General features: G+C 42.5%; 1 protein-coding gene across 7 annotated transcripts in view; it reads right to left on the reverse strand.

Annotated features, from left to right (window-relative positions):
- MGA (MAX dimerization protein MGA) overlaps window positions 1-25,248 on the reverse strand; it is a 94,555-nt gene that overhangs the window by 43,382 nt on the left and 25,925 nt on the right. For 4 of the 7 annotated variants that reach the window (XM_032793865.2, XM_032793861.1, XM_032793862.2 and 1 more), the window contains 12 exons: window positions 23,172-24,099; window positions 22,714-22,801; window positions 22,425-22,520; window positions 17,359-17,490; window positions 16,603-16,701; window positions 15,012-15,661; window positions 12,611-12,971; window positions 11,251-11,474; window positions 10,130-10,276; window positions 9,618-9,690; window positions 7,616-8,136; window positions 5,291-5,588 (listed from right to left, as the gene is read on the reverse strand). In XM_032793865.2, coding sequence (XP_032649756.1) covers window positions 5,291-5,588; window positions 7,616-8,136; window positions 9,618-9,690; window positions 10,130-10,276; window positions 11,251-11,474; window positions 12,611-12,971; window positions 15,012-15,661; window positions 16,603-16,701; window positions 17,359-17,490; window positions 22,425-22,520; window positions 22,714-22,801; window positions 23,172-24,099 — 3,617 coding nt within the window. Of the gene's footprint in view, window positions 1-5,290; window positions 5,614-7,615; window positions 8,137-9,617; window positions 9,691-10,129; window positions 10,277-11,250; window positions 11,475-12,610; window positions 12,972-15,011; window positions 15,662-16,602; window positions 16,702-17,358; window positions 17,491-22,424; window positions 22,521-22,713; window positions 22,802-23,171; window positions 24,100-25,248 lie in introns of those variants that run through there. The other 3 variants (XM_075065455.1, XM_032793866.2, XM_075065456.1) reach the window with 2 other exon arrangements.

The following is a 25,248-nucleotide window of genomic DNA, read 5'->3' on the forward strand; positions in this document are numbered from 1 at the left end:
GAGTGACCAGTATGACATGTGCTCTCTCTCTTTTTATTTTTGGTAGGACTTTTGACAGCAAGGGAAACAGAGGAAAGGCACAGAGAAGGTCCCTGTCCCAAGGAAGGAGAGCATCACCCAGGTAGTGTTGCCCTATCTCTACTCTGGAGCAGTAACACGAACATTTTCTTGTTCAGGTGAATGGCAAACAGGTCTGTGGTCGGTGTCCCCCACCGCCTGAATAAGTCTTAGAGTACTGCTGGATTTCTCTCTCATCCGTGGTTGTGTGAGCACACGCAACTGAGACTGTCCGCTGTCGAGTTTTGTGTGCCCTGAAGGTAAGCCTTTGATAATGTAATGTCATGGGAGATGCACCAATTCCATGCTTTTACTGCTTCTGCCCACAGGGAGGAAGGATTCCTGTGTGCGATACCTTGATCAGGAGGAGGAAACGGGCGCAAGCATTCCTGACCACCCTGAGCTCAAGGAGGTTGATGTGGAGGGATATCTCCATGGATGACCATTTGCCTTGTATTGTGAGGTCATTTAGATGTGCACCCCATTCTATGATGGAAGCACTGATGGTGAAGAACGACAGGGGATGGGGGTGAGGTTTGTGAAAAGGGGATCTCTTGGCAAACATTTTTGCAGGTAAGTACCAGTCCAAGGAGCTTTGGCTCCTGGTGGGTCGTGACAGGGGTTTGTCTAGTTTGTCTCCGTTTGGTCTGTAAATCGAGTCAAATCACATCTGGAGACATCACATACGAAGCCTGGCATGTGGTATTACCACTGTGCCCACTGCCATATGCCCCAAGAGTCGTAGACAGCGTCTCGCTGATGTTTGTGGGTTGTTTTGAATGGTCTGAGTGTGGTCAAAGAGAGGAATCTGTGCTGAGGCAGGACACTCTGGCCTGTAACAAGTCGAGGACGGTGCCTATGAATTCCAAGCGCTGCACTGGAGTGAGGGTTGACTTCTGGTCACTGATCTGTAGACCCAGTTCCATGAACAAGTCTATTGTGGGTTAGGTGACTTGGTGAGCCTCTTGGAAGGACTGGGCTCTGAGGAGACAATTGTCCAGGTAGGGGCAAATCGTGATCCCTTGGGAGCACAGGTGCATGGACACTACTGAGAGGACCTCGGAGAATACTCTTTAGCCAGTGATAGCCCAAATGAGAAGTACTCTGTACTGTTAGGGGTCTTGTCCCAGGGTAAATCTGAGTAACAGTCTGTGGGACGGTAGGACTGCAATATGGAAGTAGGTGTCCTGAAGGTCAAGGGCCAAAAACTAGTCTCCCTGTTCCACGGTTAGAATAATCATAGTTAGAGTGACCATCTTGAATTTTTGAGCTTTGACAAACTTGTTGAGTGCTCTGAGGTCCAGTATGGGTCTCCAACCTCCCTTCCTCTTGGGTATTAGAAAATAGTGAGAGTAAAAACCTTTGCCTCGTAGACGTCGAGGTACTGGTTTCTAGGTCTCCTAACCGGAGGAGACAATCTATCCTATCACAGTTAACTCTTATGAGAAGGATCCCTGAAAAGGACCACAGGGTAGGATGTTGTGGAATAGAGAGGGAGGTAAAGTAGATGAATACCCATCGTGAACAATTTCCAGGACCCACTGATCCGATGTTACATGTTCCCAGGTGCAGCAGAACGTTGCAAGACAAGCCAAATGCGTACAAAACGTTAGTCAGCTGTTGTGGGGAAGTGGTCCGTTGATTCCTTGACCAACACATCAAAATTGGTGTTTGGAGGTGAATGGTTGTGACATGGAAGGCTGTGGGCCAGATTGTTTACACCTGGGGAACCTAGATTTCTTCCTCTGAGGTCTGTAATAGCACTGACTTGTGTACTGGCAGTTGCCTGGTTTGTGTGAGGCTGTAGACTGAATTTTCTCTCTTGTTCAGGCATGTAGATCCCTAACGTACAGAGAGTGGCCCTAGAATCTTTAAAGGTATGAAGAGAGAAAAGTCCATCTTCACCTCAAAGAGCTTGGTGCCTTCAAAGGGAAGGTGTTCAACTGCAACTTCTTTAGGGAAGTCCAAAGGGTGTAACCATGACGCATGTTGCATACCCACTGCTGTGGAGATGGACCGGGTCACTTTATCAGATGCATCGAGGGCAGACTGTAGTGCTGTTTTGGCTACTAGCTGTCCCTCCTGGATGACAGGATTGTAAGTGGGCTGATAAAAAATATTACATCTTGGTTAGAGAGACAGAATTTCTCTATGACTCGGGAAGCGGATCGATAAAGTTGCTATGTTTCAAATAGTTGACAGGGATGGCTTGAAAATAAGCGATTTGGAACTGCAGGGTGGCCAAGGAATAGGCTTTCCTCCCAAAGAAGTCCAAGCATTTCCAATTGTTGTCGTAGGGAGTGGACCTCATTGGTGGTGATGGCCCCAAGAGTTTACAGCGTCCATGATGATGGACTTGGGAGGAGGGTGGGAGAAGAGAAATTCTGTCTCCTTAACCAGGACGTAATATTTTTTTTAATCACCCCGCTTACAAGTAGGCATCACCAATGCTGGGGTCTGAAATACGTTTTTTGCGGGGTCCAGGAGAGCTTCATTAATGGGATGGGCTATTTTAGAGGATGAGTGTAGTGCGTCAACTAGTTTGTAATGGGTGTCCTTGACTTCCTCCAAGGGTATCTGCAGAGAATCTGTAACTTTCTCTGCCAAGTCCTGGAAAAGCTGGAAGCCACCAGCTAAGGAGGTGGAATGGAGCCTGGTGGTAGTGCCTATGGTTAGTGTACCAAGGTAGTGGTGGTGGGGCCATCTGAGGGTATGCTCAGGGGGCCTCTTGATAGTGGACACCATAGGGAGCATGAGAGGAACAGTGGGAAATGGTCTTCTCTGGCTCAGTGTCTGAGTCTACACTAGAGAGCACAAGTGTGTGGCAAGTAGCAGCGAAACCTCCCTGACTAGGAGAAGACTCAGTGCCAAGATCACAGTGCCAAGAAGAGGAGATTCCAGTTGTTATGGAGTCCCCGGGCGATGCTCTGGAACTGCTCTCTAAAAAGCCAGTCAGGACGCTGGTGAAGTCTCCTCTCTGTGAGCAGACTGTCTTCAGGGCAAGAAGCTCACACGGCTTCCACCTTCCTGGGTCTGACCTTGAAGCATTCAGCATCCACTGACCCTCTGTGCACTTCTCACAGTGAGTCCGCCCAGGCAGCGTCCTGGGGAAGCCAGAGGGTCCTGAACCCCCACTTTGCAGTCAGATGTGACTCTTAGGCAGCCAGTAAAACAGGTTTATTAGATGACAGGAACATGGTCTAAAACAGAGCTTGTAGGTACAGAGAAGGACCCCTCAGTGGGGTCCATCCTGGGGGCTGCAAGCCAGACACCCACATCTGCACTCACTCCTCGTCCCCAGCTAGCTCCAAACTGAAACCCCCTCCAGCCCCTTCTCCTCTGCTGAATTCCTTTCCCAGGCCAGGAGGACACCTGACCTCTTTGTTCTCCCACACCTTTAGAATCTCCTTGCAAGGGGGAAGGGCCCGGGCCATTAGGTGCCAGGAGACGGAGTGTCGGCCACAAACTGAGGCACCCACACAGTATTCAGAGGAAACATTAAGAACAGTCCCACTTCGTCACAGCAGTACATCAGATACTGGAGGTCTCTCGAATGCCGGAATTTCAGTGGTTCTGACCAAACTGGTGCCGCTGGTGGTACTGAAGGAGTCTGGGATCTTACCCGTACCATGCTGGTGCTGAACATGGCATTGATGACAGTGCCAATGGTACAGCATGTACTGGCAGCATCTTCTTACTGGAGTGCTGGCTCCTACCTTTGTTTGTCTATACCGCTGACCCAGTGTCTGTGCCTTAAGCATGTTAATGGTACCTGCCATTCCAGATCTTCATGAGCCGCGAGTACCAGGCTGGGATTATCTACAGACAGATGGTGTCGATGATACCTAGTGTCCCTTTCAGGGCTCACTCTGGGGACTTCTCATTCTTTTTTTCTAATGAATTACAAGAGTGAGTTGCAGCTGATTTCTTCGACCCACAGTCCTTGGATGTTGAGGGCTGTGGGGAAGACTCACATCTGCCAGGTGACCCTCGGTGCGGGTCTGGGGGAGTGGGGAGAGAGTTTGAGGGCTGCCTCCACGAAGATGATCTTTTGTCTCAGCTTCCTGACCATTCGAGACACAGGTCTGACAGACACCACACTTCTGTGGAATGTGGCCTTCCCAGAGGCAGCGTATGCGCCGGGGAGTGCTTGTCTGCTACAGGGATGGCTTCTTTGCAGGAGAGGCACTTCCTGAAGCCCGGTGAACTGAGCATACCCTGCTGCAGTAAGGGTCTCCAACAAAAAACAGGGGGAAATAAAGTATTTTTGTTCAGGAAGAAAAAATAAAGAGGAAAAAAAAACTACAGCTAAGACTGGGGAGACTAACTACAGAAATGTTAAAGCAGCTAATGGTCACAAATGGCTCCATCTCTAGCCGGGGCAATTGAGAAAGAACTCTGGGTAGGATAGCCCATGCATGCTGGCTAGCCTCATGGCAGGGCATGAGGAAAGACTGCACATGTGTGGGTCTAATGGAGATTGCTACTGAAATCCTCCGATTAGCAGTGCAGGGAGGCAAGCACACCCACAGTGGAACATCCATAGGGACAATACTCAAAGAAACGTTTGTTTACACTTTGGAAGGTCTCCCATTCAAGAGCTGACTAGGACCAACCCTGCTTAGCTCGTGAAACCTAATGAGATTAGAGACCAGTGTGATATGGCTGCTCACATTTTGTTCTCTTAATCTAGATTTTGAACATCTTGTTTTTCATTGTGTCTCTTCATGTGTCTTTGCTCTTTTCATACATTACACTGACCTGACACCTGAAGTTCAAGTGTAATACCACCATTAGAAAAATAAAAATACAAGTGAAGAACCACAGACAAGACTCATCCTAATTCTTTTAACCCCTGGGTTTAAGAAATTCTCACCATCAAAGGCAGATGATAAAGATAAAAAGGTTCAAATCAGAAACACTCAGTAAGAACAAAATCCAACTTTAAACACTCAATTAGTGCTTTTCCATTCAATCTCCTTTGTCCTGACTTTTTTATTTAATCAATCCTACCACAGCACATTTTCAATCTTTGCAAATATAATTCTAACCTAAGATAAAATTTAGTGTTTTAGGTAAAGAGGTTATTTATTGCAGAGGCAGTTTAGGTAGGCAACTTTAAGAGCCAAAGACAGTGTGCACTGTTGGACAGAAATCAACAGCAATGCTGTACACTCATTCTCTATTTTATGCTTCAGGCAACTTAAAATACAGTAAGTAAGTTCCAACCTACCTATCTGTCTCTGTGCTGGGACATGAGCTTTCAGAGTCGTCACAGTGGGGGTTGAAGTAGTGCTGATGGAGGATGTAGTTTGGGGAGTTGATGTGGTGGGCACCTGGACTGATGGTGTCCCGGAAGCAGCTGCCTTAGCATTGGATGCTACCTTGGAGATCACAGTACTGAGGGTTGAGAGATCAAGTACTGTGGGTCGCAGCCTGCCTGTGATATAAGCGGCTAGCCGATTGGCTGGATGTAATGCCCCCATCAGTCCCAAAAGGAGTTTGGCCTGAGGATAACTTTTACCATTAACCTGAAAGAAGTGGAAAAGGGAAATTCTGTGAAGGAAAAAAAAAAAAAAAAAAACGTGCTAATTTACCACCTTTAAACAAGGTGTTTCATTCCATGGGATTTCCAAAAGTGCTTTTCAGAGTAACATTGCAATTCAGAATGGGCATTATTAATCTGCTTTCTGCTCAGGATAACTCCAAGCAATTATTTCACATCTCTTTATAACCCATAGATTTTAGATGCCATTCAGACTCTAGAAGGAAGGATATTCACAAAGAACCATAGAGTCTAAAGATACTGAAATGAAGTAGAATGAAGCTGGCACATAGCTTTCCTGCATTTCGACTTGTGTGTCAGTCTTGACTAAAGATGGATATTCAAACTATGTGAGGATGAAGCTTTGAATGTATCACTAACTAAACTAATTACCCTTGGTGGCTGTCCAGAGACGCAGAAGAAAGAATACTTACAGTGCCATGCACATTGAGACAAGTCGTTGAAAAGAGACTGCAAAACAATTTACTTTGGCAATATTTTTCATTATGACTCTTGCTATTATTTGTTATTGTAATAGGATGTAAGACACTACTTGGTCCCATTTGAATAAGGGGCTAGCTCCAACTCAGCTTCTCCCTCCCATTGCACAGGAGTTAAAAGGAAGGGCTACAAGAGTGGTTGTTTGGGAGACAGATGTTCTACTCCATCTTCAAGAAGAATGGACTACACACCTGTGGTCACTGCACTGTGTCAAACTCTAAGCTGTAGAGCTTTATTGTTTATTTTCTGGCTATATTAAACTATTTTAATTTTCATGATGTCAACAGCACCCTCTAAGCTTCCACAATAAATCTCAAAGAGACCCTACTGACTAAAGTCAATATTTAAAAAAAAATGGACTGGTTATTTTCGATGCTCAACTTGAGACACATTAGAGGGGACTGATTTCCAGAGAGATGAACATTCATCTTCTGACAAGCAGGCCTACTTAAGGTGTCTCAAAAATGGAAGTACCCAAGATCACTAGTCACTCTTGAAAGTCTTATGATAAAAATAATTGAAGATATTCCTATCTCCTAGAACTGGACGGGACCTTGAAAGGTCATCAAGTCCAGCCCCCTAACTTCACTAGCAGGACCAAGTACTGATTTTTGCCCCAGATTCCTAAGTGGCCCCCTCAAGGATTGAACTCACAACCCTGGATTTAGCAGGCCAGTGCTCAAACCAAGACTGTTTTTGCTGATGAATTAATTAGTCAAGTTAAAAATGTATACATCTGTCCGGCTTCTCCTTATGCTGACACTGTATTTACATAACTTCATGCAAACACAGTTTGCTCTTTTTTCATTCATATGCTTTTCCTAACATGTTCTCACTGCTTTCTCTATCAAAGATATCGGTATTTAACAAGAGGCTTCACCTGACTTCAGAGTTTACCCCCTCCTACTTGATCCTACAGTTAATTCATAATGCTGAATTTCTGATACCAATAATTTCCAAGAAACCAACTGATTTCAGATTCAGGACTATGACATCGCTTCAAGATCAAAAACCTGGTCTGAAAGGGATAAGCAGACAGATAAGGATGATAAGTTATAGCACAAAGCAATTAAGTTTGTTCAGTCTCCTTTTAAAGATCTTCCCCAGAGTGCATCTTTCTCTAAGTTTGTTTCTTCTGTGGCCCGGGGCACCCATTGATTAAAGACAGAGCCAAGTGCATCTGTTGTAAGTTTTCCAAACACAGAATCAGAAAGACCCTGATAAAGTTTTTGCACCCTGGCTATCCAACCCCCAGAACAAGCAACAGGACAATCTAAATGACTATGCTTCAGATTTCTAATCTGCGTACAGACTGTTACTACTGACTAACTCCTGAAAGTGACAAGCCTGTGTAACTGACTGAGGACTTAACTGCAACATCTCACAGACTGTATGAAAGTCTATTTGATAGACAAAGGGTCAGGCAGTCAGTAAGTTCTTGTACCATGAAGGAGTTCAGGAACAGTGGAAGAAATGGAATCTAATCTCCACAGTAAAGGCAGAAGGACCCACCTGAATCAAGCCTGAGGGGCTCAAATTAGCTTTGCGTTTGTAGGCGACCAACTTTCCCGCAGGAGAAAGCCCTGTATAAAAAGGCAAGCCTTTTTCCCCCTGCAACGTCTCCCGTAGTTTGTCCAAGGTATCTGCCCGCAAGAACTTTATGTTTTCTGATATTTTGCATGATGACACTGAACTATCAGGAATCTCCAAGACAGGCATCTCAGGCTTCTCACCCTTGTCCTGGCAGGAAGGCATTGAGATTTTCACTCTGGAGGAATAGATGGGAAGGTTCTTCTCATCCCGGGACTTGTGCTCTGAAGCCAACTCAATAATGAAGCTACCCACTTTGAGGGACTGTGGCATGTTACTGTTGATGTGTTGTGATAGGATGCTTAAGATCTTATTGCGATCCTCCTCCCAGTTGCAGTCAGAGATAATCTCGATAAGTTTGGCTGGCCCACCTGGAGTAGTGTGACGAACATAGGAGGCGGAGGAGGATTCCCCCTCACTACGGGAAGACCACCAGCTTTCCTCTGAGAAAGAATTGAAATAGGTTTCTGCAATACTATGGAATTTTAATACCTGGACATTCAGTATAGTTTTATTCTCCCCACCTCCACCCTTGTATTAGCAGCAGGGAAACAGAAGTCAAATAATAGCTCAGAGCACCACTTCCTACTTCACAGTGATACAAAAACCGATAAAACCTCAATGGAGAACTAACAATTCCAACCTCCTTATGGTTCATTTCATGCAGCCATACCACCTTGTATTGCAATCCCATCATATCTCACAAGCTAAACAAGGCTGGGTCAGTTCAGCACAGGGAGGCAAGGACTCCAAGGAACACCAACATGCAGCAGAGAGTGGTGTTGGTGATTCAATAGGTGGTACTTTCCCCTGGGAGTCAGAAAAGAACCAATGTCCCATAATGGCATTAGGGAGCAAGCACGGTGCTGTCTTTTGTAGGAGACATAAAACAGAGGCTTGATCTTTTGTTGTCATTAGCGATTCAATGGCACTTTCTGAAAATGGTAAGGCTGTTGAGCCCTGTGTCCTGGCCACATTTAAATCTGGTAATTAATTTCTGCCTACCCAAATTCACTGGCATTTTCAAATGGATGTATTTTTTTCCACTTTCCATCCTTAACTGTAAATAGTTGCCAGATTTCATGTCAAAAGAAGGCTTATTCAGTGGTGGATGATGTGTTTTCTTTAGATTGTATAACATTTTTAAAGATCGTAGCATCCTATGGGACACTCTGAGTTGAAAGATAACGTATAAATGCAAGATATTATTCCAGACGCTTTATTTAATCTATTTCTTTATGGACTGGAAGTCTCAAATTCAGTTTTATATTATGCACTGAGAAAAGTCAGTTTATCTTAACCTTTCAATTCAAACTAATGGAGGTTACTGCAAAATGGTCCCAAGCATAATGGTGAAGGCACTCCCTTGTTCCACATAACTCTAGTTGGAAAATTCTACAAAGGACTCCACAAGCCTGACAGTGTAACGTGGGTATCAGAGCCTTCTGTAACAAGAGCGTGGTAATAAAAAACCCCAAGCATCTTATGATCACTTGTGAACACAAATCTACTGTGCAACAAAGCCTTGTACTATTAACCAAGCCATCATAATAACTGCCATTTTAAATTTTAGAGCAGCACTTGGTCTAGACATTTAACCTGTTTTGCTTTCCACTGCACTTGTACACAATTCTTGACAAATCAGGTGACTGAATCAAAAACACAATAAGATAATTTTATTAATAACTGTAATAACACAAGACCTGAAGTGTTGAAAATTACAAATAGAGTACTTTGGTACACCATTTAAAGGTATCATACCTGTTTAAATGGGTCTCAGATTGCCTTATGAAAGTTCTAGGCATATCATCTTCTTTGACTCTCTCTGCATGGCTGCCCATGGTTTCATCAATATCTACAATATTTTTTACCAGAAACTCACAGGTAGCAAGCAGTTAAGTTTAGCTCAAAACTCAAATCTTACCTCCTGATTTAACAGTGTCTTTCTCCATCTCACAAAGTTCTTTTTTAAGGGTCTGGTGCTCAGGATCATGCTCCTGGGAGAAGAAGAGAGAATAAATTGGGGCAGGGAGGTGAAGAAAGAAATATTTTACTTTAAACGTGACATCACGTTTTCTTCAACATTAAAACATGTTTTAAAATAAACTAGTTCACCACTCTAGTGTCCAGAGCTCAACATAGTAAAGAAACATATCTATTAGCATTTCCAAAAATACAGTTCCCATCTCATGATGGCACTATGAATGAATGGACATTTAAAGCACTACACATAATCCTACATCTGGCTGCAGGAAGGTTCCAGATAAGACAATTTCATATTGAATGTGTGGATAAATTTTTCAAAAACATTTACGTGATTTAGGAGCCTAAGTCCCGTCTTCAACAACAACTTAGGTGTTTATGAAAATATTGTCCAATATCTTAATGCATGACATGTTCAATAGAGGAGTTTGTGGACAAAAGATGACATCTCACCTTTCCGGTACGATTATTTGAATTATAGATGTACAGGTCCTTCTGTTGCTTTTTTTCCTCCCTTTTGCATTCATACGCTCGGACCCGGGCACAAGTCATCATCCTCTCAAAGTACAAGTAAACAGGATCCTTGTCCTCATCCCGAATCTGCAATTCAAACAGAACCACTTCACTCAAGATATATATCAGAGCTGTGAAACAGCTACATAGTCTAGTATCCTTTACCTCCAGCAGTGCCACAATAAACAGAAAAAATAGCAAGGGGCGCTCCTGCTGTCGAAGGTGCAGTTTCCTTCCTAGTACCAGACGACATCCATCTAGGTTTTACTTCTGAATTAGGTTTTAAGTAAAAGATCTAGGTGCAAAGACAACTATTCTGCTTAACCTGGTAGATGATAAACAGAGAGATTTTGCTTTGAGGCAACCTGCTGAATTCTGGTTACATCTCTAGATGCTTCTCTACCAATATCCCTGTGGAAGGTTTTACTTTTCACATTTTCATGGGCTAAAACACAAAGCAGACTTTTCAATGCTTTGGCACTGGAAATCGAAATGTCTTCATGGTCTAAAACAAAAAATCCATTAGCTCAGTGGTTTGAGCATTGGCCTGCTAAACCCAGGGTTATGAGCTCAATCCTTGAGGGGCCCATTATAGGGATCTGGGGCAAAAATCTGTCTGGGGATTGGTCCTGCTTTGAGCAGGGGGTTGGACTAGATAACCTCCTGAGGTCCCTTCCAACCCTGATAGTCTATGATAAGCTACGTTGAGTAGCTCAAGTATTTAAGGATATGGTATGTTCTGTATTTTGCAAAATAGCATGCATTATTGTGATTTTATACAAAAGGTTGCTAGAAATTCTCAACCCCTTTCATCCCTACTTGTACTGATGCAATAATGTATTTATGAAAGACTGAAACTGATTTTTAAAATTGGGAAGAAAAAAAAAAAATCAATCCCACCTCATCAAAATTTTATTTACAAAAGTATCCGATTATGGACTCAAATCTCATATTAACCTACTTTAGATACTGATTCATCCAGATTTTCAGGTGAAGGCTGGTTTGTTTTCTTAACACAAAAAGAGGTTTTGAAAATAGAGCATCTTCCTTTCCTTACTTACCACTGGGTTGGGTTTGGGAGTATACACTCTCCCTGGTTTGACTCCATTGGAAGATTTGTTCTTACTGGAAGGCAAGACCTCTGGGGTAGGCAACACCAAAGGTTTCATTGGTTCAATGACAGATGGCGTTGGGATGTAAATTGGTTCTGGATCTATCTCTCCTTCTACTTTTATCCACAATGGACAGTTCCTAATAGGCTGCTCTGGCTCTGTATCACAGATAGCTGAAAAATGAAAGAAGAAAAAATGTTTTTTTAAAAACTCCTTATTTCTGCACTGAAAATGTCTAGTCTAATGCTTCAGTAATTACAGAAATATCCATCTAAGTCTAAGCATTGCCTACCTAGTTAACCACTCACATTTCCAGGAAAAAGCACTAGTTATCTTTCTGGGCTCAAACTCTAGGCAAGAGTGACTGGTGCTTGTCCACACCATGGAAAAGGGGAAAGGAACCAAGGTAAAAATTACATTAAAACTTCATCTTAATTTACCAAATGCCAAAAGTAGGAGAGAATGCTGTCATTGCTTAAATATTAAACAAAAACAAAGAAAGTAGTTCTACACATTGTGCAATTTTCTACGGTGTTGTGTAATAAAATCAAGACACTCAAGACTTTGTGATGTTTCTCTGCAGTATGAGAATCATATTCATTCTATAAATCAAACTGACTGGAAAATGATGAGAGAATGCCATCAATATTTTAGAGTGGGAACAAAGTATAGGCCACATCAATTTCAACCTCTCTTTAGTGGTTAATACATTACTGACAGATGTCATCTTATTTCCCCGAGTACACATTAGGGGCCAGCCTCTCAGCTGGTATAGAAGTCAGCATAGCTCCTTTAACTTCAAAGAAGCTAAGACAATTAACATCAGCTGAAGACATAGCCCAAATGTTCAGCTGTTGTGAGAGGGATTAATGAAATATGGGGCAAAGCAAACAAGGGAGTGAATAATACTGAAGTCCCAAATTACATAATGCTCAACCTGTTGTGACTCACCTCCTGGGCCTTTGAACTGATTTAGGAAGATAATCAAATGACAGACTTTTTACAAGTACCTTGAACGATACCCAGCTATATTACAAATCATAAACACGTAAAAAGTTCCAAAAATGTCAACCATGAAGTTAAATGAAGGGCATATTTCTAAAATATCAATAAAGTAAGAAACAAGATTTGCTTCTAGTTAGTTTCTGGCAAAGTAGGTGGAAGTTGCATGTACAGAAATCTCTTAGAACTCACTCTACTTTCTTGATTCAGCAATGTGCTTGCTATAAATTCAGCATAAAAATCTCATGTAAAAGCACATGGCTTTGAAATTGCTTTGAGTAATCACTCTGCTGTTAGTAATACTCACTGTATTCCACCTTCTTTCTCCTCCTCCTATCTTTCTGTTTCAGCTCATCTTCCTCCCCATCACCCTCTTCTTCCAAATCCTCCTCTTCCTGCTGATCTTCCCCTTGTGGCCCATAGACTACAAGGCTTCCACGCACAGCTTTCTTCAGGATTTTCTTGTGTTTGGATCCTCCCTTTACTAGTAACACCCTTCTTTTCAAGCAAGTGCAGCCAAACATACAGTCAGGCCTGCGACAATGGGTAGGCCGACGCTTTTCCAGTGCTAGACTAGCACAGATACAACCCAGACGGCAGAAATCATTGTTGCAAGGTGGTGCTCGCCTTCTGATTATTTTGTGGATCGGTTTATTTTTAAGAGAAGCCTAAAGTTTAAAAAAATATATACATATACATTTGAAATTCTACTGAGATAAAAAACGTGGATGCATACATGATCTGCATACGCAATCAATACCACCACACAATTTACATGAGGTACAGAATTTGCAATTGAAACTGAATGACAGGACAAAGAATGGTGTCTTAAAGGTGATGGTCGGGCCCATCCCGTCCTGTTTGACAGGTCTGGTTCTGTCTTTGAGCAAGCTGCCGTCAGGAGAAGACCAACTATAAGGAAGCTGCGGACTTGCCCTGCGCAGAAAAATTTGAAATTTACACTGAATGACAGGATAGAGGACAGCTGCACTAAAAGTTGCTGTGAGGTCCATGTCACCTGATGTTCTATAGTGGGTAATCTGGGAAGCAGAAGAGCTAAGATTCATACTTAATGATTAGGGCACTACCAAATTCATGGTCCATTTTGGTCAATTACACTGTCATATGACTTTAAAAATAATAAATTTCATGATTTCAGCTATTTAAAGCTAAGATTTCACAGTTTTGTAATTGTAGGGGTCCTGATCCAAAAAATGAGTTGTGGGTAAGGAGGGGGAAGGATTGCAAGATTATTGTAGGGAGGATTGACGTACTGCTATGCTTACTTCTGCGCTGCTGCTGGCAGTGGCTCTGGCCTTCAGAGCTGGGCAGCTGGAGAGTGATGGCTGCTGGCCAGGAGCTCAGCTCTGAAGGCAGAGCCACCGCCAGTAGCAGCACAGAAGTAAGGATGGCATGGTATGGTATTGCTACTGTTACTTCTGCACTGCTACCTGCAGAGCAGGGCCCTCAGTCAGCAGCCACCACTCTCTAGCCACTCAGCTCTGAAGGAAGCAGCACAGAAGTAAGAGTGGCAATACTGTGACCTCTCTCAAATAACCTTGTGACCCTCCTACAAACCCCTTTTGGGTCATGACCCTGAATTTGAGAAACGTTGGTCTTCCCCATGAAATCTATATAGTATAGGGTAAAAAAATACAAAAGACCAGATTTCTTGGGAGACCAGATTTCACAGTCCATGCCGCATTTTTCATGGCCGTGAACTTGGTAGGGCCCTATTAATAATACACCTAGGAATTGACATAAGCAGGACTTATTTTCAATTAATTACATTAAAGCAATGTCTATTTTGTGCAAAGTTAAAAAAAACAAAAAAATCAGGAAATGCCAAGTTACCATGTGCCTGTATGTTTTATGGTACATGGTTAACAAAATTAACAGATTATATTAAAATACATATCAAAATTCTATGTTTATATAACATTGTTTGCACACTTAAAATTCCAAGATGTACAAAAGTTATGATTCCTACAGCAACATTAACTTCTTTTCGTTCTTTTATATGTATCTTTTCCCATGCTAGGTGTCTTGCAACTGTCACTTCTACTGGGCAGACTGTAGGCTTTCACTCTATCCCAGGTGGGTAGTGCCTCTTGCCAATGCCACTGGCAAATCCAACACCATTATTGGCAACGTAGGTCCCAGAATAGTAGAAATACTATTTAACAAAAAGAGATGGCTTCCCTGGGTTAGAAATTCTTCTTGAAGAGGACAAAAGTGTCTTCACTGGGGAGTCCTGATTAAGAAAATTATATTGTATCAACAATTTTTAATTCAAATTATAGCTATTGCTACAATAGAAACATGAGGCCAAGACAAGACAAGTAGTTAATAGTGTGGATGAGAGTGGGGATTGCCAATAGAACTATACACTTTTGCTGGGTAACTGTTCTTCTGAAATGGCAAACCCCTTCCCTCTTTTACAGTACAAGTCAGTGAATTGAGTCAGAAGCTCAACTGTATTATTTCCAACTGTCTAAATTGCCTGGTACAGATAGACAAATTAAGAAAACATTTTCTTGACTTTTTCTGTAGAGCAATACATCTAATTGGTAAGAAAAAGTGATCCCTCACCCTGTATATTTTTATTAGCATTGTTATCTCTTTGTTAAACCTTAGCTACGAAGCACTAGAGTGCAGAAGTAGTAGGTATGATAGGGAAAGGAAGAGAGGCAATTACAGTAGCTTACCTGAGCAGTGAGCAGAGTTGCCAGGGATATGTCTGCTCGTTCTTCTGTGATGTAGGTCCGCGGTTTTCCATCCCACAATGCACAGTCCTCTAAGTCCATCAACTTCACCTGAGACTTAGACAAACCTGGTGGGCGAGTAGCCTGTTGTTGCTGGTGTGCCTGACGCAGACTGATCTGCTTTGGCAACATGTTTTCATCTAGAGCTGGCACCATAAAATTATCCACCTGATTAGCCATGTTGCTACTTGGCAGAGACTTAGTGACCTTCTCCCCTGGGACTGAAAAGCCATGTTTCTGCTTTAATACAACAGGTGAAGGAAGAATGGGTTTGTAGGATGGTTTTACTCGGGTCTTTGAAGCTGTCTGTTTATTCTGAGTTTTCATCTTCCTAGAGGCAGAAGACACAGAGAGAGGCTTGAAAGTATAAGAGGTGGATGGAGTGCTGGTGGACTGCTTCTTTAGAACACTGTCTAGTGTTCGTACATAGCTAGTGCTCTTGGTTGGAAGCTGATAAACCACAGGAGAAGTGGAAGTGCTAGAAGAGAATCCCATGCTTGTTTCCATCAGCTTCCCTTCGTTTTCCAGGTATTCATCCAGCTTGTCGCTGCAGAAGGCAGAGCGATTCTTCAAAGAGCCCTCTGAACCACTACCTGAATAAATATGGAATCCAAATACACAGGAAATAACTTCAGAGAAAGTACACTGCCAGTTCTCCTAATAAGTAGAGTCAACAGAGAACAGTAATTTCTTTACCTTTCCAAAACTTCTATACAACATTTGGGTATGAAATGGGTGATCATAGCACAGCATGCATGCCAAATATGGCCACTCAGTTCAGCAATGCACCTAGCAGCCACTGGAATCTTTGATATGGATGGGCTCATAGAAGTTACAAGTCTCAGAGTGCACTGTTCCATCTCACTCTGAATGGCCTACAAACTAGGATATGTAGTCCAAGCTACACCTTTGCATTAAAAAGATTAAAATGGTTGCAATCTAACTACAGTTTATTTAAATTCAGTGTAGCCGTCTGGCTCCTGACAAGTTGCCAAAAGCAGCTTCCTGTTAGGCAAAGGTTGGGTTTCCCTCAACGTATGAAGTATCTACTCCCATTAAAATTTTAAACATATATACTGAAAAAAATTGCCCATTCTTCCCCCAAAAGACAGTCTAAAGCAGTAGTGAAAATAAGCGTTCCCACATTTCTCCAAACAAGGGTTGCTTATAGAGAGTCCAAAATGGATCCGTAATAACAAACCTATTTCAGTTAGCTTTTGCCTTTTCTCAGCAGTCATTTGTATAAAATAAAAAAAGAAAAAGAAAAAGAAAATCACGCTTCTATCCTATTTCAAAGTAGGATAAATCACAATGGAAAAATAAAATCCCTCTCCTCCCACAAAACCCCATTCAGACCTTTGAAATCTGTACCAATGAAATCACAGTAACCAGGGGTTCTTTACTCATGACCATTTCTGCTCCAAAAATTTCACTAATAATTAAAATAAAGCAGTAAGTAAACTGAAAGGATCTGTTCCTAGGACAGAAAAAGGACCACATTCATCACATGGAAACGCTCTTTTCTACCTCTTACCCTCATTTCTAGAAGCACCGTGAAACTTCCCTCGCCAGCCCTTGATCTTGGTGAAATCATTCGTTTTCCCTGTCCTGGAAACAAAGGGAAACCCAGAATCTGGAAAGAAAACAAGCCAGGCTCACCTTATCAACCCAGGTGCAAAAACAACATTATATATGAATGAATAACGATCCTCTATATGTGGAACAACACCACTTCTAACTCAGCCCCCTAATAACACGGAAGTCTAACTGACTGACTATGGCACCCTAAAGCAAAGTAACAGGAAAAAAAAAGGCTTAGAATGGACATTTGGGGCCTCAATTTCAGCGTTCAGGTCTATATGAAATATCACCAATACTGTACACACAAATGACTCCATGCGTACATGCAACCTGGAAATTTTCTTTGCGCTCATGGCTATATGCGTCCATTAGGGAACACTCAATTTTATAAAATACATGTGTGCGTGCACTAGGTAGGTGTACAGCTGCATGCCAGTGCCATTACCAAATATCAGAGCCTGACAGTCACATGGCAGATCCCTTGTTCAAGAAGTACCTAGTAATTTAACAGCAAGTTTATGATACATGGCTTTCATATAAAAGATTCCGCATTAAAAACAAAAAATTCCTATGCATTACCTTCTCGTCACTGATATTAAACTTTATTTAGAACACTTATTCCACATACACAACTAACCTCATCCCTTCCAACCCTCAACAATAATGCTGAAAGAATAAATAATGTATTCTGAAAGCACTGTTTACCTACCCGAACAGCCAGGAACGACTCTTGGGTAGTTCCACAAAGAGTAGTTTTTTGAGTAGGAAAGCGGGAGCTGCACACCCAAATATTTCAGGTCAATGCTCATTGTTGGGTCCACAGAGTTCAACTTCAGTCCCACTGCAAGAAGCAAATACCAGTGAAAAATCACACAGCCATGCAAACTGTGTTAGCAAAAAGAAGCAGCAAATCTTTTAAGAAGATACATTTCTCAACTTCTAAAGTAATTTTTTATTACTTGTATAATAGTTTGCATTCATTCCGTTTTAACAGATTTGAAAACAGAAAAAAGAATGGCCAGGGGTTCCAGTTTCCCACTAGCCTTCAACTCCTATGCAATTTACATACTACAGTATCTGAGATCATACCACTCTATTAAGATATGCTTTGGATGAGACAAAAAGGAAAAATCACTTCCATCTCTCTGTCCTGGCTAGAATGTAAAGATCCCATTGCACTTTTTGAAAAAGAAGAAAGGGTTAACCTCTGTTCTCCTGGGCAACTTTCCTTATCTCAAAAACAGGTGCTAATATCCAAAAGCTGAGTGTAAAATATTGCTTAATTTTTAACTGGACCCAGTATTCTTTATTTCTTATTTTAAAACTGTTACCTACTGTTGCTGTCCACCACTGAACAGCTGTAGTGGGTGAAGTGGTTCCTGAATACCGTGTTTATTTTCTATCAATTTACTTACACACACTAACATGTTTTTTGGAAGAAAAAGCCCTATAAAATGGAATTAATGATTATGGTTATTGTATTTACATATTCAGTCACTGCACAATCAGTATCTTATTCATGGAATTCTCATTCTTTTGTAAAGTATTATGGAATACTGTTACTTTGAGAAGCACTGTATAAAAATAAACTGTCTTAGTGCTTATCTACATTATCTGCTGTATCAAGGGGCAGCACTCGATCCAGCGGGGGTCGATTTATCACATTTAGTCTAGATGCGATAAATCGACTGCTAAGTGCTCTCCCGTCAACTCCGGTACTCCACCAGGGCAGGAGAGTCAGGCGGAGTCAATGGGAGAGCGTCAGCCATCGACTTACTGCAGTAGATCTATGTTCATCAACTTCAGCTATGTTATTCACGTAGCTGAAGCTGTGTAACTTATATCGATCCACCCCAGTGTAGACCAGGCCTTAGTAACTGAGCAGAAGAACAAAGTGAAAGAAGTAACAATTGTATAGAATAAGTCAACAGAGCAAGCTGCTAGGTACAAAGGAATTTCTAGACTCTTACCCCCTTCCATTCCCCATGTGCTTTTCCTTTAAAGAAGCTTGCAATGTTTGGGATAAAATAAAGGTATACCAACCATAATATTCACTCTCTCTCAATTTAAGCAGCAGAAGGGGGATACTAAGTGAACAAGTTGATCAATAAAATGGTTCATCTGGAAACGTACAGCTGAACAATTTAGGATCTAGGTAATAAAAGTTATATTTCGTATATGCATGATTATTTAAATTTGAAAGTGTACATATTGTGCTGTGAAATTTTTTTTTCTGAGAAGCCCCAGACTGAACAAGTTTGGGGAAAAGTCCCCATCTCATCCCAGAATACATCAATTCATGTCAAAATTAAAATGACAAGAGATGAATTTAAAAACAAACAACAACAACAAAACAGAACAGAGAGTTTTCTTCAAGCCTCCAAATTAAGGAATCCCAAGCAAGATCTTTTCTTTATTTCATGTGTAACATTCATTTCCTCACATCCATGAAACTGACAATCTGCATGAATCCTGAAGATTATTCATTGGTGGGATTGAGGTAATACCCAGAGAAAGAAGAGCTACTCTCCCTACAGTAACTGTGGTTCTTTGAGATGTTGTAGTCAAGTGTGGACCCCACTGCAGTTGCACGTGTACCACATGCACACTATCTGAGTCCTTTGAATAGCAGTGTCCTTTAGGGCCACGCGTGTGCCCGTGCCTTGTTGTATGCCTGTATAAAAGCATAAAAGGCCATGGCCACCACCTTCCCTGAGTTCCATCGCAACTTGAAGCCAATGACAGCTGAGGATTCCAAAAAGCAGGGATGAAGGATGGGTCATGAGATCCACACTGACTACAACATCTCAAAGAACCACAGTTGCAGTAGGGTAAGTAACCTTTCTCTCATCTTGATGTATGTATGAGTGGATCCCACTATAGGTGACCAGCAAGCAATATCCTTTCAGGATGGTGGGAATAAGGTGTTTCAGCTGTATCCAATAATATATAGTAACTGAAGAATTGCTCTCCCAAGTTTGGCATCAGACCTGGCTGCTAAGCCCAAAGTAAAATGATTGACAAGGTCAGCGGTCCACATTGCTGCTTTGCAGATTTCGGATATCAACACATTCTTGAAGCAGGAGAAAGATGTTGCTTGCGATCTCGTGGAGGGAGCCTTAATGTTGGATGGGAGAAGTACACCAGACACCTGGTAACACAGTGAGTTGCACTGTGTTATCCATTTCTTAGTCTCTGTGAAGAAGTGGCCTGACCTTTAGAATGCCTGGCTATTGACAGAAATACACTGGAAGACCATATGAACAACTTGGACACATCTAGCATATGCAGCTTCTCTTCTTCCAGTGTGGAGTGTGGTTTTGGAAAGAAGACTGATTTAGATTAAATTCTAAGACCACCTTGGGGATGAATTTTGGGTGAAGTTTTAGCACCACAATATCCCTATGGAATGTTGTATAGGAAGGTTCAGCCATAAGTGGCTGGCACTAACTCACTCCTCTAGCCAAAATGATAGTCACTACGACGCCTGTCTTTGGAGTGTGGAAGTATAGGGAACATTCTGGAAGAGGTCTAAAGGGAGGCTTCATAAATCTAAGGAGGACTATGTTGAAGTCCCAGGCAGGCGCAGGTTCTGAGACTGGTTGGTAGGTATGTAATAGCCTTCTGAAAAACTCTGATAATGTTCAGTAAGAAAAGACCAAGCAAAATAGTTCAGGTAAATGGCAAGCTGAAAATGATGCAAGGTGGACCTTAATAGAACTGAATGAAAGGCTAGTCTGTTTAAGTGCAATAGATAGTCAAGGATCATTAGTACTGAGGCCTAGACCAGGACCAGGCTATGCTGGGCTGCCCATACAGAGAGGTTCTTCAGTTGAGAAGAGTAAGTTTTCCTGGGCAGTGTCTTCCTGCTTTATATCAGGATTTCCTCTAACTGTAGGGAGCAGCCTTGGTCTGTAATACTCAGCCAGGCAACAACCACACTGTCAGACGCAATGACTTAGGGTCTGGATGGAGCATCTGGCCATGGTGCTGTGAGATCAGATCTGGCCAATCTGGGAGCTGGATAGGTAGCAGAATGGATATTTGTAAGAGGTCTGTCAACCAAAACCATCTCAGCTATTAGGGCAACGAAAAGATAGCTGTGTATTGTTTGAGTTTGAGTGTTCCCCTGGGATACAGAAATTCTTGGGATCACTGCAGAAAGAAAGCATGCAGTAGCGACCCCCGGCTTGTGCCCAGTCTGGAACAAATCATCTGGCACTTGATGTTGGTGGCAAACAAGCTTATCATAGGGGTCCCCCAACAAAGGAATATCAGCTCTATAAAGGACCTCCGCAGTGATCACTCATGTGGTAAACAGATTACCTGTCAGGTTGTTGATGACACCCAAGAGGTGAAGAATGAATGATTTATCATTTGTTGGTGTGACCCTGTCCAGAGCTTAACAGTTTCCAGACAGATGGGAGGCCAACTGTGCACTCCCTTGGTTGTTTACACAGTGCATTACGTACATGTAACCTGCCAAGATCTGCACAGTATAGTTTTGAAGAAGAGATAGGAAGACCATGCAGGATAGCCTGATGACTCTGAGCTCCAGGACACTGACATAGTGTCCTATGTCTTCGGGAATCAGGTCCCTTGTATTTGTAGACAGCTCAGGTGGACTCTCCAACCTGTCCCTGATACATCTGTGGTTAAAGTCATTATCAGGGAGGGAGCAAAGAACAGTACCCTTCCATGCACTTTTCTGGGTTCCTTCCACTATCTCAGTTCTGAGATGACATGATGAAATTACAACTTTCTTGTTCATCTGGTGCATTGCTGGGAAACATTCACCAGAGGGGACTACTGGTGAAGTCTGGCAAGCAGCAGCACATACGTGCTTGCAACATAGGGCCTAACAGATCCAGATACATCCATACCATTGCAATCAGGAATAATTCTAACCTAAGTAATAGCAACTACATCGACAGGAACCTGTCCTTTGGAAGGTATGCTCTTGCTAACCCGAGTTGATCAATGCTCTTATGAACTCAGTCTGTGATGGGATAAGATGATTTTTCGTAGTTCACCACAAGGCCTCGCTGAGAGAATAAAGACGACATATTTCAGGCTTGCTGCCATGTCCTGCTGAGATCTGCCTCCCCACCCCCATCCCAACTGATCATCCAGGTAAGGGCATACATGAATGTCTTTCCTTCTAAGATGTGCTGCTACTACCTTTGGACACTTCATGAAGATGTCTGGTGCCATGGAGAGTTTGAAAGGCAATACTTTCCACTTGTAATGCAGCCTCTAAGAAGGAAGTGGGTTAGCCAAAGAGTTGGGAAATGGGAATCCCCTAGAACACTTGGGCCTCTTTCTTTGTGCTTACTCTGGTTTTAACTCCAGGAGTAAGATAACGACCTCTGTCTCTGCTGGGGCTAGTACCCGTATGTTCTTCTATAGGGTGTCAGTATGCGGTCTTTGAGGAAATTGAATACTGTTCTCTGGCTGAAGTGCTCCATCACTGACTGCTCCCTTCCGGTTTTGGAATAAATGAATCTCACTACCCCAGGCAGTAAAGGGAAACTGAAGGAGGGCTGCAGCACCTCTGCCATTTATGCCCTCACACAGACACAAGAGGAAGCATCAGTGGCCACATCAGACACTTCTTTCAAAAGTCTCTAATTCCATTCACATGGGCACCTACAGTGGGATCCACAGTGAAGCATACTTGAAGAACCAGCCAAACTCAGGTCCCCACTGTGGTAGGTACAGTATTAAAAACACAGTAGGAAACAATTCCTGCTCCAGAGAGCTTTACACATATACCTTCCTGGAGACTAGGATGTATCACTTGCTTATGCCTCAAGGACTTCAGATCTTCCAAGAGTTCTTTCTCCAACAAGCGTATTCTTGCTCGACAACCTGTTCAGAGAATGAAAGATATTATTGTGTATGGAATGAGACAGCACATGCTATTCAAAATTCTGATACACTGTTCATTTAAATAATTATCTCCCACTGTGTCCTTACAACTTCTTTTATCAAGGCCAAACCACACAAATCTCACCCATCTTTAAAAAAAAAAAAAAAAAAAAAAAAAAAGGTTGAGTGTTACCTGGATCACTTGCAGCTAGCAAGGAAGTCTGCAGATTCTGTGATTCTTCTCCTCCAACTCTATCAACAGTGTGAATGTCAAGAGCTTCCTACATGCAAAAAGAGCCTCACATAAATGTAAAATGCTTTAAACTCAAATGTTCATCTTGACACAAGCTAGACAGCCATATCATTAAAACAGGTTATTAGACTGGCCTAATAATAATGCTTTGCATAACTATGCACCAAACTCCAGATCCCAATCACTCATTCTCTCTGAGCCAGTGAGAACCAAGAGTGCTATGAAGGCAGGAAACGCAGACAGTGCTACAACTACAAACTTTTAAAATAACTTTTTCAGGGATTCCAAAGGAGAAATGTATTATTTTCAGCTCGTGACCGCTGAGAAGCTAAGTTAAGCCATTGCTCCTTTTGAGCATATTAAGTTTTATTGAGGACACTGAAGAAAGAATGATTTACCTTGGATGCAAAGGACACAAAGAGGACTCCATCCACATCCTCAAGATCTGGCTTAACATCTGGAAGGATACTCCCTGACCCCAGGGAGGCATTCTTGCTTGTCATTACATTCTTCCCTATGTTTTTAGGGGGTCGTCCAGCCTTGGAGATCTTTAGCTTTCGTGGCCTTCCTCTTCTACTTGGGCCTGATGACATAGGATTTTGATTAGTACCAGTACCCTTCTGGGATATGGGATTCCTTAGTATACCTGCTTTTTTTCTTCCAGCAACATCTTTGGCTGAAAAGGGGCCTCCTGTAGAGCTCCCAAGCTTGAAACTAGATGATTTGGATATGGTCCATGGTGACTCTTTGATGGAACAGTACTTCTGTGGCACTTTGTTTCCAGAGAACTGTTTTTTCACAGCTACTTCCTCAGTTTCCATGACTGTGTCTAAGCAAGAGTCCTTATGATTTTCAAAACAAATAGGAAAGGAGTCCAATATTGCACTCACTGGGGATTTATCCTTCTTACAAGAGGAAAGCATGGTCTGTGGCAGCTCAGAGATCTTTACCGTGCGCTTGGTGACTGCACAGGGCTCTAAATAGACTACAGGCATCTTCCCACTATCCAATTTTAACATTTTGGCTTTGGCAACACCTGAAGGGTTGGCCAGCATTCGTTTGGTGGGCCTGATTCCTGCATCTTTTCTGTCCATCTCACTGTGTTTTTTCAGTTGTTTCTCTAGTATGGGATCATCATCACTATTGGAATATTCATCTGTTTCCTCATCTGTGTCTTCCTGCTTCACAGTTATCCCTTCGATGCACACACTTGATCCATAATCATAGTCATCTATTGGCTCCTCTTTAATGACTACATTGAAGTGTCCATTTGGGTCCAACGGGGATGCTACCCGGGAGCTGCTTTCATAACTGCTAGCAATGGGACTGGAGAAAGTAAAGAACAACTTTACCACACAGATGAGAGATACAAAATTCAAAAATCAAAAGATATCTTGTCATATCAATTGCATTTTCCTTCCCTAAAACAGATTCCTCAGTATTGCACAATAAATGGTTATCACAGTAGGAAGATACTACTTTAGCAAGTGTGATAGACCCAGGACAGTTGAGAATAGTAGAGAAGTAGAAGGGAGACATACTGGCCATTGGATAAGCAGTTTTCTGTTCCCTGAGTGACCAGAGCAGGGGCTGCTTCAGGCTAATTAGAACACCTGACTCCAATTAACCTGCTAAGAGTCAGGTGAGGCTGTTAAGCACCTGAAACTAATTAAGGCCCCTCTGACACTATAAAAGGGCTCACTCCAGTCAGGCTAAAGGGAGACAGACGAGAGGAAGTGTGTGTTTGTGGAACTGGGAGCAAGAAGCTGACAGTGAGTAGCATACTGCTGGAGGACCGAGAAGTACAAGCATTATCAGACACTAGGAGGAAGGTCTGGTAGTGAGGACAAAGAAGGTGTTGGGAGGAGGCCATGGGAAGTAGCCTAGGGAGTTATAGCTGTCATGCAGCTGTACCAGGAGGCACTCTAGACAGCTGCAGCCCACAGAGCCCTGGGCTGGAACCCAGAGTAGAGGGCAGGTCCGGGTTCCCCCAAACCTCCCAACTCCTCATCAAACACAGGAGGAATTGAACTGCACTGTGGCTTCTACCAGAGGGGAAGGTCTCTGTGCTGTTTCCTGACCCATAGGTTAAATCTGTGAGGCGAGCAAATCCGCCAATAAGAGCAGTACCCACTAAGGTAGAGGAGGAACTTTGTCACACAGGACATTGCCCCCTATAAAATTCTCAGCCCTCTTTCTGAAGGTACTTTGGAACAACACTGAGGTCAGCTGAGCTTGACAGTGACTTTAAAGCAACTGCTGCTAGTTAGGACAAGCTTTCATTTTTAGCGTAATAATTTGCATTCAAGAAACATTATTATGCCATCTCATGTTTTTTCCTCATATAGACTCCAGAGAATACGGTGATTTCTTATTTCAGGTAGCAGGACTCTCTTCTCTCATATCAGAATCATATTTAAAAATAACTGGTATTCTAACATGTCCCATACAAAATCTCCCCACACATTTGGAAGC

Source organism: Chelonoidis abingdonii, chromosome 4 (assembly GCF_003597395.2).
Source record: "Chelonoidis abingdonii isolate Lonesome George chromosome 4, CheloAbing_2.0, whole genome shotgun sequence".
Lineage (NCBI taxonomy): Eukaryota > Metazoa > Chordata > Testudines > Testudinidae > Chelonoidis > Chelonoidis abingdonii.